The 17511-nt window shown below is 51.3% G+C and overlaps 5 protein-coding genes across 5 annotated transcripts; all 5 read left to right on the forward strand.

The window, feature by feature from the left end:
• Positions 1–249: 249 nt before the first annotated feature.
• On the forward strand, positions 250–1135 carry L3040_007777 (uncharacterized protein; the record flags this gene model as incomplete). Its single annotated transcript, XM_066154688.1, has 4 exons — positions 250–409; positions 458–461; positions 509–615; positions 684–1135. The coding sequence occupies 4 exons, from the start codon at positions 250–252 to the stop codon at positions 1133–1135; spliced, it is 723 nt and encodes a 240-aa protein (XP_066010595.1).
• A 1407-nt stretch (positions 1136–2542) lies between these two features.
• On the forward strand, positions 2543–3939 carry L3040_007778 (uncharacterized protein; the record flags this gene model as incomplete). Its single annotated transcript, XM_066154689.1, has 3 exons — positions 2543–2724; positions 2790–3565; positions 3890–3939. The coding sequence occupies 3 exons, from the start codon at positions 2543–2545 to the stop codon at positions 3937–3939; spliced, it is 1008 nt and encodes a 335-aa protein (XP_066010596.1).
• A 261-nt stretch (positions 3940–4200) lies between these two features.
• On the forward strand, positions 4201–5387 carry L3040_007779 (uncharacterized protein; the record flags this gene model as incomplete). Its single annotated transcript, XM_007293253.2, has 4 exons — positions 4201–4517; positions 4594–4645; positions 4796–4876; positions 4929–5387. 4 exons carry the CDS (start codon positions 4201–4203, stop codon positions 5385–5387), a joined length of 909 nt encoding a protein of 302 aa, XP_007293315.2.
• Positions 5388–7199: 1812 nt separating this feature from the next.
• On the forward strand, positions 7200–8746 carry L3040_007780 (uncharacterized protein; the record flags this gene model as incomplete). The annotated part of the gene is made up of 4 exons (XM_007293252.1): positions 7200–7595; positions 7657–7920; positions 8071–8523; positions 8651–8746. The coding sequence occupies 4 exons, from the start codon at positions 7200–7202 to the stop codon at positions 8744–8746; spliced, it is 1209 nt and encodes a 402-aa protein (XP_007293314.1).
• Positions 8747–14613: 5867 nt separating this feature from the next.
• On the forward strand, positions 14614–15600 carry L3040_007781 (uncharacterized protein; the record flags this gene model as incomplete). Its single annotated transcript, XM_066154690.1, has 3 exons — positions 14614–14701; positions 14793–15326; positions 15497–15600. The coding sequence occupies 3 exons, from the start codon at positions 14614–14616 to the stop codon at positions 15598–15600; spliced, it is 726 nt and encodes a 241-aa protein (XP_066010597.1).
• Positions 15601–17511: the final 1911 nt, after the last annotated feature.

Raw genomic sequence — 17511 nt, forward strand, 5'->3', positions numbered from 1 at the left:
GGAGGGCCGCTTTTTTCTGCCAGGCTGAGAAGGAAGGCGGTGAGATCTCACTGGGGATGGTGTGGTTTGAAGCACGTGAGGACTGTGGAGAATATCACTTTTATGTGGAAGTTGGATATATATGACTAGGTATCAGGTAATCGACGTGAAAGAAAATACCACATTGTTAATTCTTCTCCAATATAGTTGTACGTTGTGGTAATACTGGTTCCCTGCTCTGACCAAGCCTGTTGCTGGCTAATCCTACCCATGTCTTTACTCTACACTGTTCGCGAGCGAGGCAGAGCTCCACGCGTAGAACAGGAGCCTCGCCTACAGCTACAGCAGAGAGAGAGAGCTCCAGCTAACATCCACAACCTCAACATCAACCTCAATCCAATCCAACAACACCACGACCCGCAATCACTATGTAAACAGCTCCTACTAGCTTCTTCTGAATCTGCTAACGTACCTCTAGGGAGGTCTTACTTGGAATCACCGGCAAGGACTTCACCTTGATCGCCTGCAGCAAGGCCGCCATGCGAGGAGCGACTGTCCTGAAAGCCAGCGACGACAAGACGCGAGAGCTGAATAAACACACATTGATGGCCTTCAGCGGAGAAGCTGGAGATACCAGTATGCCTCGCCTCTTCTCACTTTCGTCGAGGAAAAGAAAAAAAAACACAAGCTAATCCCCCTCCCAGTCCAATTCGCAGAATACATCCAAGCCAATGCCCAGCTCTACAGCATGCGCAACTCCACCTCTCTTACCCCGACAGCCCTCGCACACTTCGTCCGCGGCGAGCTGGCTTCCTCTCTTCGGTCCCGTAAACCCTACAACGTCAACCTGCTGCTCGGTGGCGTCGACCCGCTCACCAATCGCCCTTCGCTCTACTGGCTCGACTACCTAGCTTCGCTGGCTCCGCTGCCCTACGCTGCCCACGGATACGCCCAGTACTACTGCTTGAGTATACTTGATAAGCATCACCATCCGGATATCGGGTACGAGGAGGGGATCAAGCTGTTGAGGTTATGCACGGATGAGCTGAAGAGGCGGCTGCCGATCGATTTCAAGGGCATGATGGTCAAGGTTGTGACGAAGGATGGAGTGAGGGAGGTGGATTATGACGACGAGGCGAGGATCGCTTGTCCTTAGGAAGGGGTGGTTGGGGAATTGATGAGTGGCTGGGTCGGAAGTAAACTGGCTGGCTGTATAATAGCGGATCTGAGGGCATCAATGGATTGGCGAATGTGGTTGCTTTGACAAAGGCGCTTCGGGTAACGTGCAGAAGAGCAACTATGCTGGATAAGTTGTGCTGTGTATTGCGTCTCTCCATGGAAGAAGTTCTCCCCTCGATCCCTAAAGAGGAGAAGACCACCTGACGCCAGTGTCAACAACCACTCCTATTTCAACACTTGAAAGTGTGAGGGTTTCCTTCATGAAGAGAGCTTCTTTCTCAGTCTCGGATTCCGAGTGCTAGGAACGCAACCTCGTCGGATGTACCATGATGGATGAAAAACATACGTCCAAATGGACGACGGACGGCGGGGCGGGAGGATATAAAGAGGTACCGAATATACGTCATGGGCTGTGGAGCTCTGTTCCTGGAGATTCCTTCTGGAACACCCGAATGACGAGCCAGAGTCTACTTATTCTCTAGACGATCGTTGGGGGTAGTAATAGCGATCTCTTAGTAGCATACCTAAATGATGCGTATTGCCACGTGACTGTATTGACCCCCATGCCTCCCGCATTTCCGATATTTCCGATATTTCCGATATTTCAGATAGGTACCTTACTTGGCTTGTTGCAGTTTGTCGGTCTTGGAAAAGTGCATACGTATCTCTCTATCAATGTCAATGTCAACGTCAACAGTAAATAGGCAAAAGATATAAAAGAGAAAAGGAGTCACTTGATTAATGGGTAGAACGAAGCCTAAAGAAGCGAAGCGTTGCAGAGGAACGAACATAGCGGCTCTACCCCGTAACTACTTAAAAGCCCCCTTTGCTCGGGACGATCCCAACCTAATACCGGTTATATAGGGGCTATCGGATTACCACCGATCGGAGTAGCTCTGACCGTCAACTTGTCAACTTTCACCGACGGACCTACGACGAAGTACAGGAAGGGGTCAAGTCACATGTCGTCTGCTTTAGCGCGGAGCTAAGCAATCTTAGCTCGGCGCCTCAGCTACAAACAAAATTTTGCCTCCTGCTCCAACGTTCATGATCTTCCAACCTTCCAACCTTCCAACCCTTCAACCCTTCAACCCTCTCCCTCTCACCTACATTACAACCTCAAGATCCTTCCTCTCCCTCTCTCCTTTTCCTTCTTAGATTCTTGCGAGAGTCTATACACGGAATCCTAATTTCCGATCCTTTTTACGCGTTGTCTTTCCCCGATTCTCACGGCCTCGTTCTCTGCAACAAAATCGTTTCGATCGTGTTTCGTCAAATCCAACACCAAGTCAACTCAATCCAAGGTCTCTGACCCCTTTTTCTACTCCAAACCAAAGCAGCAGCCTACATCCTACAAGGACACAGCTTCCTTCGAAACCTCAAGATGGCAGAACAACTGAACATGAGCGGATTGAACATCAACTCGGGTGATGCTCGCGGTGCCAGCTCGTACATCCCTCCCCACATGCGTGGAAAGGTTGGCGGTCCTGGTCCTGGTGGCCCTCCTGCCGGTGGTCCTCCCATTAACCCTGGTATTAATGGCAGCGCTTGGGCTGGTCCAAGTGGGTAAGTCACATTCTTGTCTACTCACGTCTACACCTATGGCTCATGTGCTAATACTCTCCCTATAGCAGAGGCGGTCCTCCCCCCGGTGGAAACTGGGCTGGGGCTCCCGAGTTCACTCCTGGTGCTGGAGGCCCTCCCCCAGCTGGACGTGGCGGCGGTGGATGGGACAACTACTCTGAGCCAAAGCACTTCAACCGAAATGGATACGGAAACCCAGGCGCTGGTGGTGCGTCGGGCGGTGGCGGCTCTGCTCCTCCTCGTGGCGGCGGTGACGGACAATGGCGCGACGGAAAGCACATTGCTGGACCCGTGAACCTCCGTCTCGAGCGTGAGCTTTTTGGTATTGCAGATGACCCTTCCAAGCAACAGACCGGTATCAACTTTGAGAAGTACGATGACATCCCAGTCGAGGCTTCTGGTTCCGATGTCCCAGAGCCTGTCTTGAGATTTACCAACCCTCCTCTCGACGACCATCTGATTCGGAACATCGAGTTGGCTCATTACAAGGTCCCGACCCCAGTCCAGAAGTACTCGATCCCTATCGTCATGGGTGGTCGTGACCTCATGGCTTGCGCCCAGACCGGTTCAGGAAAGACTGGTGGATTCTTGTTCCCAATCTTGTCCCAAGCCTTTCTTACAGGTCCTTCAGCAGTTCCTGCTGGAGCCAGCAACAACTTCCGCCAACGCAAGGCCTACCCCACCTCCTTGATCCTGGCCCCTACCCGTGAGCTTGTCTCCCAGATCTTCGACGAGTCTCGCAAGTTCGCTTACCGTTCCTGGGTTCGTCCTTGCGTTGTGTACGGTGGTGCCGATATTGGATCCCAACTTCGTGCCATGGAGCGTGAGTACCTCCTTTCTTTCCTTCCCCTTCAATCATTACAGCGTTGCGTTTCTTCTATGAAGTGGTGGGCTCTTGCCGGATCTGTCGCCCAGGGTTCCTACTAGAGTCTAGGAGGAACAATTCGGGCTCACAGTGCTGGATGTTCTTTACTTCAGTAGCAAGTGCTACTTCAGTTCCTTCCGACAATCCACGATGATTCCTCTTCATCTCCATACATCATCACGCAGCATCTTTCTCTCTGTCATGGCGATTCTTTCTTTTTGTCACTTCATCATGATCATGTTAACAAGCTCGCTCGTGTACATCAGCTAATCAAACAAACAGGTGGTACGCAAATCGGATCTACCGAATTTTCCTTTCTCTTCACTCCTTAACCTTCCCCCTACCCCCTCCCCCCTCCCCCCTCCCCTCTCCCTTCTTGGTCCATTGCTAACAGCCAAAAATGCTGTGATCTTTTGGTCGCCACTCCTGGTCGTCTCGTGGACTTGATTGAACGTGGTCGCATCTCCCTGTGCAACATCAAGTATCTGGTTCTCGATGAGGCTGATCGTATGTTGGACATGGGTTTCGAGCCTCAAATCCGCCGTATTGTGGAGGGTGAAGATATGCCAGGTGTCCAAAACCGTCAAACACTTATGTTCTCTGCCACCTTCCCCCGCGATATCCAGATGTTGGCCCGTGATTTCCTGAAGGACTACGTCTTCTTGTCTGTTGGACGTGTTGGTTCTACTTCTGAGAACATCACACAAAAAGTCGAGTACGTTGAGGATCCGGATAAGCGATCTGTCTTGCTCGACATTCTCCACACCCATGGTGCTGGACTTACCTTAATCTTCGTTGAGACAAAGCGTATGGCCGACTCGCTCTCCGACTTCTTGATCAATCAGAACTTCCCAGCAACCTCGATTCACGGTGACCGTACTCAACGTGAGCGTGAGCGTGCACTGGAGATGTGAGTACTGCCAAATGTTCTGTTTTCAAAAAGCAATGAGATTGAATGACACGCATTTGCTGACACCCTAATCAAGGTTCCGTAACGGCCGCTGCCCAATCTTGGTTGCTACCGCTGTCGCTGCTCGTGTAAGTCTCACCAACTCAGCTCTTTCGTCTTGATACATTGGCAACCAGTTACCTTTCTCGTCTTAGGGATGCCCAGAAGCTCCGCGTTTGGAAAATTTTTGAATTTCCATTTACTTGCTTGTAACCAATGCATCTACTGACATTATTCAGGGTCTGGATATCCCTAACGTGACCCATGTCGTCAACTACGATCTTCCTACTGACATCGATGACTATGTCCATCGTATTGGTGTACGTTCCACCCCATCCACATCCCTCGAATCATAGACTGACAACCACGCAGCGTACTGGACGTGCCGGAAATACAGGAATCTCTACCGCTTTCTTCAACCGTGGTAATCGTGGTGTCGTTCGTGACCTGATTGAGCTTCTCAAGGAGGCCAACCAGGAAGTCCCCGCTTTCCTCGAGAACATTGCTCGTGAGAGCTCGTTTGGTGGCGGCGGTGGCCGTGGCGGACGCTCCGGAGGTGGACGTGGTCGTGGCGGCGGAGCCAACCGCGATTTCCGCAAATTTGGTGGTGGAGGTGGCGGTCCATCTTACGGCGGTGGTGGTGGATACGGCGGTAATTCTTCGTACGGGGGTGGTGGAGGCGGTTCTGGCTATGGTGGTCCTCCCCCAGCTCCTTACGGTGGAGGTGGTAATCCTGCTTACAATGGTGGTGGAGGTGGTGGATCAGGCGGATACGGTGGCGGCTCCTACGGAAACCCATCCGGAGGTGGCGGCGGCCAATCCTGGTGGTAAACGCCCCCGGACGATGCCCATTCCTCTCTTTGATCTTTGCTCCGCATAGGCCTGGGAATAGGGCGTCTTGGAGCATCGGCTCTTGCTGATGTTCGGTGTGGTTCACATCATCTGCGCGACTGCGACAAATACTTCTTTCTACGACATTGCTTTTGCGACAACTGATTTTCTGGTGGCGGCAAGGTACATTGTGGAAGCTGACTCCTGTCCCTTGGTACAAATGGAGTTGGCTTTACATTGTGCTTTCGGCCATCGAACGACATACGGATAGATCGCGTTGTCTTCTTGTCTTCACGTCTCGAGATACCCCATAGACAGGAGACCGTACGACGCATAAGCGCGGCGTACCGGGTTCAACGAGTGCTTTTTCTCTGGCACTGGATGGGTCAACAGAACGGGCACATAAACGAACCGGGTGTTCCGCCGAAACGGAATCTCTTCTGCTTCTCAATAATTCTTTCGAGGGTCGGCGGACAAGATCTGACACACAGAAGATCGTGCATATTTTCTTTTCTCCCCTGCGACATAAGTTTGCTTCGGCGTTGCCTCTCAACATAGACAAAAGCGGTTGAATGGATGAATGGATGGATGGATAGATCTTTCTGGGCTGCGGTTCTATCATAAAAGATGATGGATGGTCATCTCGGAACGCTTTAATATGGGGGCGATGTGTCTCCTATCCCGAATCTGTACCTGTGGCTCTCTTTTCCTTTTCTTTTCATCACACGTGTGGCTACTGCACCAAATCTTTCAGCGGGCAGGTATTATCTCCGGTAGTCTTCATACTCACTCGAGGCTCTTGACTGGGAGCGCAAGGAAGCCTGAGAAGGCGAGGGAAACATGGGTGAGCCGATGGTCTACGGAAGTGCTCCTGTCCATTCGAGCGAGGGCACATACATGCATGGAAGCGCTGCACGCTTTCAAAAGACGTGATGGGAATATCGGGACGATGATTCTTCTAATACAAGTCCGTTCAACTCGTGATGGGATTTCCGATATGCCCTGTGTGACTTGGAGTGATCTCGCGTGATTTTGATATACATAACCATTTCATCCTCTCTGGACCCAACAGCCAGCGGACCAAGGTAAGCAACAAGACAACGAGTAACGAGGATGAAGCGCTGGATGATCAGTGGTGGAACATGTATTTCGCGGATGTGGAAGGGGGAGTGGGGCGGATTTCTCGGATAGATTGAATTGGAGGAGCGGCGTGGTTGCGTCCGCTCGCTAAGCTTATTTATTTATTTACCCGCCCCTCTGGTGTTGTGCCTCCCACGATTGGGTTTCGGTTCCGATTCGCGTTTCTTTTTCTTTTTGGGCTGAGATTCTTTCGGGTCGGAGAGAGATGGAGGGAGAGTGGCTTGCCAGGGGGTTTGCTTTAGGTGTGGATAGATAGTACCGTAGGTACCTAGGGAGGTACATCGTTTTGGTCGTCGGGTTTTGATTTGGGGTTTTTATTTTTGATATTGATTCTGGTTTCGATTTTGGTTTTGTAGAGAGACGGGAGAGCTCTTCTCCCCCTTGCAATATTTTGTGGACCACGACCTCCGTGTCAGGACGGAGGAATATATCCATGGTCAGCATCCGAGATCAGGACGGAGTAATATATCCATGGTCAGCATCCCGAAATCACAGTGGCATCAGGCCGGTGATCTATGACTGGATTGGTCGTGTGTCTCGCGTCAAGTGAATTGGTATGGATCGTGTCGCCAGCCATAGCCATATAAGAAATTGGATTGCCCTCCAGATTCCAAAAATGCAGGCCACACCGACCAACTCATTGTCACAACACCTTATTATCCCTTCAACACCATGAAGTCCTCTCTGGCTGTATTCGCTGGTACATTCCTGGCAGCGGCAGTCCGGGCGCAGAACGCAGCTTACCAGCAATGCGGCGGCTCTTCCTGGACCGGAACTACGGCATGCGTATCCGGATTCTACTGTCTCTATCAAAGCCAATGGTACTCTCAGTGTGTTCCTGGTACGGCGAGCACGACAGCAGTCGCCATACCTTCCTCCACGCTCAAGACCAGCACCACTTCAAAGTCCGTCGTCTCCAGCACGAAGTCTAGCACAGCTCCATCTTCGACCAGCAGCGGGAAGTTCAAGTTCTTCGGGATCAACGAATCCGGTGCTGAATTCGGCCAGGGCGCCTATCCCGGAACCTGGGGAAAGGACTTCATCTTCCCCTCTAACTCTGCTATCGATGTACCTTCTCCCTCTCACCCACCCCCGTTGAGAGAAGGATCATGCTGATAGCTGGTACCAGATTTTGATCAGCGAAGGCTATAACACGTTTCGCGTAGCGTTCGCTATGGAGCGCCTCGCGCCCTCTGGAATCACGGCTGCTTTCTCCGCGGCGTACTTCGCAAACCTGACGGCGACCATTCAACACATCACGGACAAGGGCGCCTATGCCGTTCTCGACCCGCACAACTTCGGCCGCTATAATGGGGCCATCATCAGTGATGTTGCTGGCTTCAAGACGTTCTGGACCACCCTCGCTACCCCGTTCAAGGCTAACGCGAAAGTCGTAAGTCATCAGCCATCAGCGGCAATCACCTGGCCTTTTCTTTCTTTTCTTTTCCTTCTTCTCCCTCTGCCCCCTCCTCTCCCCCCCCTTCGCCCTCCTCAGCAGCAAGCAAGCCTTGATATCTACTGAACCAAGCCGCCGCCCCCTTAGGTCTTCGACACCAACAACGAGTACCATGACATGGACCAGACTCTCGTCCTGAACCTCAATCAGGCCGCCATCGACGGTATCCGCGCCACGGGCGCCACCTCGCAGTACATCTTCGTCGAGGGCAACTCCTACTCGGGCGCCTGGACCTGGGCCGCGGTGAACGACAACCTCAAGGCCCTCCGCGACCCGCAGGACCGGCTCGTCTACGAGATGCACCAGTACCTCGACTCGGACGGCTCCGGCACCAGCGACGCCTGCGTGTCGGGCACCATCGGCCTCGAGCGCGTCACGAGCGCGACGGCCTGGCTGCGGGCGAACGGGAAGCGCGGCATCATCGGCGAGTTTGCGGGCGGCGCGAATGCACAGTGTATGAGTGCCGTGAAGGGCTTGTTGGAGCATCTGAAGGCGAACAGCGACGTGTGGACGGGGGCGCTGTGGTGGGGGGGTGGACCGGTACGTTTGCCGATGGATTCTCTTCCTCTTGCTATCCTTTTCATCTCTCTTTTTCCTTCCCTCCCTCTGTTTTTCGTTTCCTTTTCCCTATGCTTGTTTCAGTCGACTGACTGATACGCGCGCGCAGTGGTGGGGGACCTACATCTTCGGCTTCGAGCCCCCGAGCAGCACGGGCTACAACTACTACGGCCGCACGCTCAAGACGTACGCGCCTGGCCTCTGATACATTCTGAAAGCAGAACTGTTGCAATCATTCTCGATGTACATGGCTCGCTGGATCACTCACTGGGGCAGCTGTTGTCATTTGTTATCATGTATGTAGATAAGAGGCGACAGGCAGTGGCGGACCGTACGTACAGCTCGGTAGCAGGCAGTAGTAGCCGGGTGCCATCAGTCCACAATCGATACATCTTTCTTCTGTACGACTTCCTTCGTTCCCCGCGACTTCTTGAACCAGATGGATAAATGCATGGATGAATTTAATCAATAAAGCTAAAAGAGAAAGCTATGAATGAAAGGGGAGGGGGAAGAAAAGCAGTATTCGGATCTCGTAAAGCTAATCCTCGCTTCGCTTAGTGTTAGCCTCTTCTTACCTTTGCGGATATATCAGATATAAGATTTACCCTTCCTCTTGTACCGGAATCAGCCTCTTAGCCTGCTCCCCTGCTATGCGTAGTACTACGTATATCTCTTGCTACTAGCTTCGCTCTCTTCTACTTGCCATGATCAGTACCTGCTAGATCCTTGATTCGATCACTTCACTTCATTTCACTTCAAAACCACGTGATCTTTCAGGTGCTGCTCGCCTCCTTCTCTCTCTCTCGTCCTTCGGCACATGGTTACCCCGGCGGTCCTTTTCACGTTTTGGTTTTCTGGATTGCATGTCGATTCTCAAGCGAGAGTGGGAGTTTCCCGAAACTTAATTCGCTCAGCAAGGTTTTATATATATATACGTAGTATATGTGCGTGTATATTCTAAAATATATTAAAGATATCCTTGATGGTAAATGGAATGATAAAGGGTAGACTTTGTGCTTCTGCTTGTCGAGTTCCTCGTCTCACTCACTGCCTTCGTTGCTGCTGCTCTTGAATCGGGTATTGGTATTCTGTTGGTGAAACCGACTTTCTACTAGGAGCGGGGTTTCATGCTATGATGATAGAGTTACAAGATTAGAGAGAGTGTTGCGATGATGGTATTCGATAAGTGGCAGCAGACTTCGGACATGGCGTTCCCCGCGCGGCATGAGCTTCGCTTTCGTTTTTTTTTTTCAGCATCGCTGTCTATCGACATGTGTATATAACCGCAGACGGAGATTCTGCTCCAAACTCTGCTATCTATCTCGTGACATTCCAATTACTGAATTCCAACTCACTGTAGGAGGCGGGCGATACTGGTGAGAGAAGTCAGAGAAGATGGAGCAGGAAGTGATTCTCGCGAAGAGAGTACGGTGCTTGGTATATGAGTGATTGGCTTCTTTTGATTCGAATCAAATTCTAATCTCGTAATCATTTTGTTTATGAGAAGTAGATGTGGATTCAGTATCATTGTAATTATTATTATTATCGTATTCATTAACGTCGGGCGGGGAGCAAGCGGAGCCTCCCGCCCTAGGACCTCTTACAGAGTACGGCGACGTGCGAAGCTAAGGAGTTACATGCAAAAAGGCCTGAGAAGCAGTTTACAGCGGTAAAGCGAGAACTGCTATCAATTGCGCCTTCCCTTTACAGATAGGATGAATCATAATGAAAAAAAAATCCTCTCGTCAAGGAAAAATAGAGGAGCAAGGCAGATATTGCCGTGGTCAGCTTGAAAGCGCAGCCGTATTATAATCGCAAAACGACGATTGTCGGACCTGGATTGGAATCAGCCGTGGGTGCATACGGTAATATACAAGAAAGAAATAACGTCGTAAAAGGAATCATGTCTAAAGCTCCATAGACGAACGCCGTCGTCCTAGTTGGCTTTATCCTTCGCACTGATAAGCAAGAAAGAGAATAGTTGAGGATAAAATCTACTAAACGCTTTCCTATGAATACGAGGCATTGGCAGCTAGCCAGCTGGCATATGCCTGCGATTCTCATTCCGTGCCCGCGGGGTTGGATACAAGAGGGTTTGCCGGTTGGGCTGGAGATAGATATTCGAGATCAAGTTTTATACAAAGAGCAGAAGCCACTACGTATTAGAGGTTTGCGTATCTCGTATTGAAAAGGGTTTTGATTAGTGCGAGGAAAGAGGGGCACTGAATCTTGAAGCTTTAATAACGCTGAAGAAGGAGAGGCTAATATCTGACTTCCTGATGGCAAGTACCGGTAAATACCACGGTACAGGCCGAAGTATTACCCCTCGAGGGTGCCTCGAAAGTCTAGTTTCCACTTTAGACCCCCTGGTTACCCTACCCTCGAGGGGTAATACTTACGCCTGGGACGGAGTAAACAAAGACATCACCGGTTGGGCGTGGACATTGGGCCGTTATTATAGTTAATTAATCACCTGAGAGCATTACTCGCGTTACAAGTCTGTTTATGTAAAATATGCGTTGATTACGCTTTATTAGAATGGATGCTGGCCGTTCCTTATTGTTAATTAATCACCTGCGAGCATTACTCGCGTGACAAGTCTGTTTATGTAAAATGTGCGTTGACTGCGCTTCATGAGAGTGGATGCTGGCCGTTCCGTATTACCCTCCTTCCCTATTGAATACATATCGAAAGTATATTTTCACGAAGGGTTTAGCAAGGGCTTTGCAAAGGGACTTGACGGGGGGTTTGCAAGGGGGGAGGATGCCAGTGAACCCCAGGCGGTCAGCGAACAGGATCGGGCCTAGAAACCGTTAGAATACGACCCGTAACCTTAAAAGGCTTTTAAGCTGCAGAATTACTATATTTGCATCCCGAGCAATTACGCCGCCGCGACGATAAAAAATTCAAGACCTTTTTAATTACGAACTCTAAAGGCTATCGCGCTACACGTACTACGATGAAGTAGTACCTACAATACTTGATTTGCAAGCGTCGGCCTCCTTAGCTTCAACGCTAGTTCCAACTTCTCAAGCTTTTACGCAATCGTAAGATTTTCGAGATGGCTCTCGACCTTGTCTGCTAACGCTTTGCGATCAGCTTCGCTCTTTTCCAATTCGATGGCTTCGCACGCTAAGTGTACGAAGACCTGAATTACTCACGACGCGCTCCGATCGCATTCGGATTAACACAGCTCTATTTTTCGGATTTGAATCGAAGGAGATCCAAGGAGAAGTTGAGGTAGACGAATAAACAAATCCGCTTTGCGAAAGCCTCTCTAGCGACCCTCCGGCTGTAAGTTTATCGATGCGGGCGAAGTTTATCGATGCGGGCGTAACCTTGCTTTGGATACGCTAGAACGATAACGCGTCGGGTAATACCCACGGTGCAGGCATAAGTAAGGTACGTAGTAGTAGGTATTAGCTTTTCGGATCCTTTTTACGCCGCCGAATTGCTTGGCGCTATATACTACTGTAAAAATCCCTTTCTTTCGAGCTTCGGAACTGTGCCGTACCCCGCTCCCTTCTCCCCCCCCCACATTAATAAATGTAATACTGGGTATTTTATAGGCCGATTCCAAGGGGTACGGCAGGGGAAATTGTGGAGTCCAATTGGAATAAAGAAAATATCAGTCGATTAAGAGTCTATCTAGTGTGGAGCTGGCCCTCCCTGAGCATCGATTACAGCTTCATAACGCTTCTATTGCGATTCGTATATCGATTCGATATACTACGTAGCTATGGAGAAGCGTCTCAAGCCTTCGATATTATTTCTCGGAGTCTCCCCAAAGAGATCGATTGATCGTAATAAACAGATGGAAAATATCTCTTCCAAATAAAGCAGTTTCCTTCGAACGTGTACGTCGTTTTTTTCCGGTGTCTAAGGAGCAAAAGTGGTAGAAAAGTTCCCTTTGCAAAAGTATAAGTGGATTCATTAATTGACTAGGTATTACCCATTATAATGAGCAATAGATCGCGAACGAGTTGAACACAGAAGAATTCTACGCAAAAAAAAAAAGAGTCTAAGCCGTACAAAAAGATGAAATGAGTAAGGTTAAGTGGCCTCTACTCCAATTGGCTCACAACCCTGGTATACTCAAACTATGACCCCCCTGCTGGACCCCTGGGCATCGGCCCAGAAGAGACGTACCGTACGTACCGTACGTACCGTACGTACTACGTACGTAGTAGAAACCCGATAAAATGACCCGCGGAGCTGATCATAAGGTCTAATCTTTGCTTAGTAAGTGATCAGTGCGGTCTGACTGCGCAGAAAGAAGCCTAATAAGCGATCTCCAAAGTATGCTAGAGCCTCAATCAATACTACGTATATATATATATATATATATATATATATATATATATATGTTTTACCAATTACCGCGGTATGAGCGCAGTTATTGCACCCTGAGGATAGGTAGGCTCTCGCTGTTTATCGACGAGGTGATTCGGTCATGCTAGCTAGCTGTGCACCACCCCTCCCTCTCCCCCGCGACTTGCGACCGACCAACGCTGTCTTGTAGTTCTAATTAAAGCAACGAGTATACCGGTACTGTACCTCTCTCGACCGAATCCCACGCTTCTTACCAGAAAAAAAGGGGAGGGAAAACAATGGCAGCGTTCAAATAGGTACCCATCGATTAGAATTCACACCTGTCCGATACAGTAGAAGATATACTTTCGCCATGTTACCGATCCAATAGGACGCATCTCCGATCTAGTACCTACGTCGACCCCCTCGAAAGTCTTACTTCTACCTACAGCACTTTACCTACCTACTACGTACTACGTACTACTAGTACGTAGTAGTATTACCCTTCGTAAAAAACCCCTGCGCGGTACCGTACCCCTCCAGGTGCGACAATCAGGCCGGTGACGTTTGTCAGAGTCGGAAATAAGCAGGGCGCCGGCCGATCTGGTCTTGCAAAGTCAAGTGGGAAAGCGCCGCGCGCCACCCCTTTTTAAGGTTCCGTACTCTATCCGAACGATCGGCGTCAAGAATAGTGTTGACGTCAACAAACACGCGATCGGTGGATGTATAATATACTACTAATGAATGGCAGTATGTACGGTAGATGGCAATGGATGGCAGGGAGGGGCAATGATTGATGGGTATGTATTTTTAAATACTCACCGTCGGTTTCTGCGTTGGTCTCGGTTGCGGTGTTAGGGCTGAGGGTCCGCTGAGGGGGTTGCGCTGGTGGAGCGGTGGATGGATAGGAGGTGTTGTGGTCGCTTGCGTGGTACGTGAATAATGTCAGGTTTCTTGTATACTTGATAGTTTTCGTGGGTGGGAAACTCAGATGATAACTCCTTACTGGCGGTCAGGTTACGTAGCAGTAGTAGTAGTAATGGTAGTAGTAGTAGTAGCAGTAGTAGTAGTAGTAGTAGCAGTAGTAGTAGTAGCAGTAAGGTAACTAATACTACTAGTTGTCTATAGTGCTCCCGGGATAGCGGACCAGGACCTGCGCTGTTCCAACCGACCACCGGCCCCGGGCAATCCCATCCTTTCTAATTACATCGGACTGCTTGTGGACTTGACCTGCCCGACTCGGACTCGTGGTGGTGACCAAAACGCAATTGGGGACAGGAGCACCTGGAGACTGGCCCTGCGCGGATCGGCGGTAGGTCCAATCCTCGGATCACTAGACGCGAGGCTGCGACGATTCCAAATGCCCCGATGCTGATTGGGAAGTGGGATGCTCGTCAGAACTTGGCTTTCTTAAAGCTTTCGTTTGAGTTTCTCATCGAATTTTCCATTTGGCTCGGCGGCGTCCGGCCAAGTCCGAGTGTGTCGACCCGTCCATGAGGGGACGGTGATGGGGTCGTCTCGCGTTGGGATGAAGAGGTACCCCGTGGTATGGAGCGGAAGTCCGGAACCGCGGCAGTCCTTAGTGACTGGTTGGCAGAGGAAACTCTCGAGTACCAAGAAGGAGGACAACTCAATTAAATACTTCGATTGTCCGCGAGATGAGATGGACGCTTCCCTTCTCCCCAGCACAGCTCCATCTCTTCTCGTGACCGCTTTCCCGTTTTTCATCTCGCGGTCAGTTAATCGTCTATAATCTTCACCATGAAGTTCAGTACTCTTGCTACGATCATGAGCGCTTCGTCGCTCGGCGCGTGTCAAAACGAGTACATTGCTCCGAGTGACACCGACAGTACGTAGTCTATCTCGGCGTCTCCCATCCATAGCGCTCCCCCTCCCCCCCCCCCCTCGGTAAACTTGTTGATACTGAAAAACCGACCCAGGACGCGCTCCGTGCCCCATGCTCAACACCGTCACCAACCACGGCTACCTCCCGCGCAACGGCCTCAACATCTCCATGGACGATCTGGCCCAGGGCCTCGCCGAGTCCATCAACCTCGACCCGGCGGCCACGGCCATCTTCGGCGCCGCCGCCGTCCTGACCAGCACGACCGGCAACCCGAACACCTTCAACCTGGACGACCTCGTCCTGCAGGGCCCGGGCCTGATCGCGCACGACGCCTCGCTCTCGCGCGCCGACCAGTACTGGGGCAACGCGCTCACGCTGAACACGACCGTCTGGGGCGCGACGGCGGCCTTCTTCACCGGCCCGACCATCGACGCCGCGACCGCCAAAGCCGCGCGCGACGCCCGCATCGCCACGTCCAAGGCGACCAATCCCGAGTTCGACCTGCCCCCGACGATCCTCCGGAACAGCGCCATCGAGTGGGCGGCCATCCTGACCGTGTTCGAGGAGCCCGACAACGACCCTGCGGTCGCGGCGCCGGCGGTGACCGAATGGATCAAGACCGTCTTCGGTACGTCACTCCTCTGTTCTTTCATCTTTCATCTTTCATCTTTCATCTTTCATCTTTCATCTTTCATCTTTCATCTTTCATCTTTCATTCCTTCCTTCTCCTCGTCGGAGTGAGATTCCGACGGGGGAACCTGCGCGGTACGGAACGGTGCTGACGAGAGGGGAATGTAGAGCAGGAGCGGTTGCCGTTCGAAGAGGGCTGGACACGGTCCGAGTCGACGGTCACCGTCGCCCCGGTCCTGGCGTTGGCGGGACAGCTGACCGGCACCGCTTAGGCGCGGAGGTTCATCAAATAAGCAAGGCGTTTTTCCAATTCTCTTCGTTATAGACAGACCTTTTATAGCAAGGCGCCCGGCCTGACAGACAGTCGGGCTTCGCTCTAGAACTAGAACGGCGCCGAGATCTAGATACACATTAATGGTTGACGAATCACAAAGACGTCCGTCCGTCCCTCCTTGGTTGGAGCTGCTCGCGACGTTGTTGACAGTGTCCCTCATCAATCATCTATCTGATGATCGATCGATGTACCGGTAGACCAGCCATTCGCGTGCGTGCGTGCGTACATACATACAGCCCTAGGTCACTCCCGTAACGGCGGCCCACGCATCGAACCTCCCTCCGCACCCAAACCAAGGGTCGACCCGACCCCTTCGACCTAAAACCAGGCATCGGCCGGCGTCGATTAAATTCCCTCGTCGCGGAAGGAACGGTAGTTAATCAAACCGTTAGTTAAGCTTAACCCCGCTTTTTTTGCTAAAATCCCCCTTCCCCTCCCGTTCCCCGTTCCCGTATGTTTAGATCCTCTTCCCCCCCGTTACATACTGTACTGTATCAGCACATATCGAAAGTATAATTGGGCAGGGGGATCGATCTGGCTGGGGTTCCGCCCAATCACGTTCTACGGATGGTTGAGTCTGTGCGATTGGGTTGGCAGGGGCTGGGAGCCACTCGGAGAGCACCGCTGTACGTCGAAGTCGAAGTACGATTGATTTAGTAGTACCACGGTAACAGGCCTAAGTAGTAGTAAGTAAGGTACCTAGGGTCACCAGGGGGTTTGGAGTGGGAGAAGGTTAAACTTTGGAGACACCCTCAGGTTAAAGAAACTTCCTACGTATCTCTGCTTCTTCTTCTGAAGAATCTCTTTTCTCCTGGTACACCATCTCGATGTCCATCAGAGACCGCGTTTCTCGTACCGCGATGGGGTGTCGGAGGGTGCGGTCTGTCTCTCTCTCTGCTGATATGTGCCGTCATCCTACCTACCTTACCTACCTTACCTTACCTACCTACCTAGTCTGCGGCCATCCGTTCGCACGAAACCTCATCCATCAGACAGAGCCAAGCTCGGATTGCACGACAGGGGAAGAAGTCTCGACGTGTTGCCATGGCAGATTGCAATCGCCGCGGACGTGTCCTGTGGAAGGGAGAAAGAAAGAAGCATTCGCTAGGAGGGGAATTGGGTAGGGCTGACGAGTGAGTGTTGCGGACTTTCTCTTCCTGTCTGTCGCTCGCTGCTGCTTAAGTGCGGCTAGTCGCGAAAGCTTAGAGAGCTGCGAGATGTAAGAAGGCCGCGCTCGCGGTCGGTTGACAAACAGTCGCGTCTGGGAAGAGGGTGAGGCGAGGGCGGCGTACGTACATGGGCGAGTCGAGGATGAGGCTCAGAGCTAGACGGAGGCAGATAGCGGGAAGCTCGGCCTCGGAGGAGATGGTAGTAGGTCTTGCATACCATCGCACGAGCCGGTACTACTGTCCTTCTCTAGAGTCCGAGTCCTCCCGTCGGCTGGATGTTCGGCTGACTAAAGATGCGCGGGCTCGAAGCATGCGTACTTCGGATCCAGCCGTTCCTTCTGCGGAAAGAGTTCGCACAGCTCTCGCGACCTTCCATCAGCAACATCGACGCTGTAGGCTGTGGGGGAAAGTAGACGTGGTTCTGTATGTATGTATGTATGCAGGTAGGTGTAGAAGCGGAAATGCGCCCCATCTTTCGCAGAGTAGGTAGGTAGGTGAAAGAGACATGGTATTGTGATCATCCAACATTGCATTGAGCTCGGCTAGCGCGGTCAGCAAATTGAATCTGCATAGCCTTCCGCGTGTAAAGGGCGAGAAGAGGGTATTAACGTGAAGTGTGGATATAGTATGATTATATAAAACCAGACCAGCAGAAGACACGCACCGTTTCTTCAGACCAT

Source organism: Drepanopeziza brunnea (genome assembly GCF_022702325.1).
Source record: "Drepanopeziza brunnea f. sp. 'multigermtubi' strain 214-2 chromosome Unknown ctg14, whole genome shotgun sequence".
NCBI classification, from domain to species: Eukaryota; Fungi; Ascomycota; class Leotiomycetes; order Helotiales; family Drepanopezizaceae; genus Drepanopeziza; species Drepanopeziza brunnea.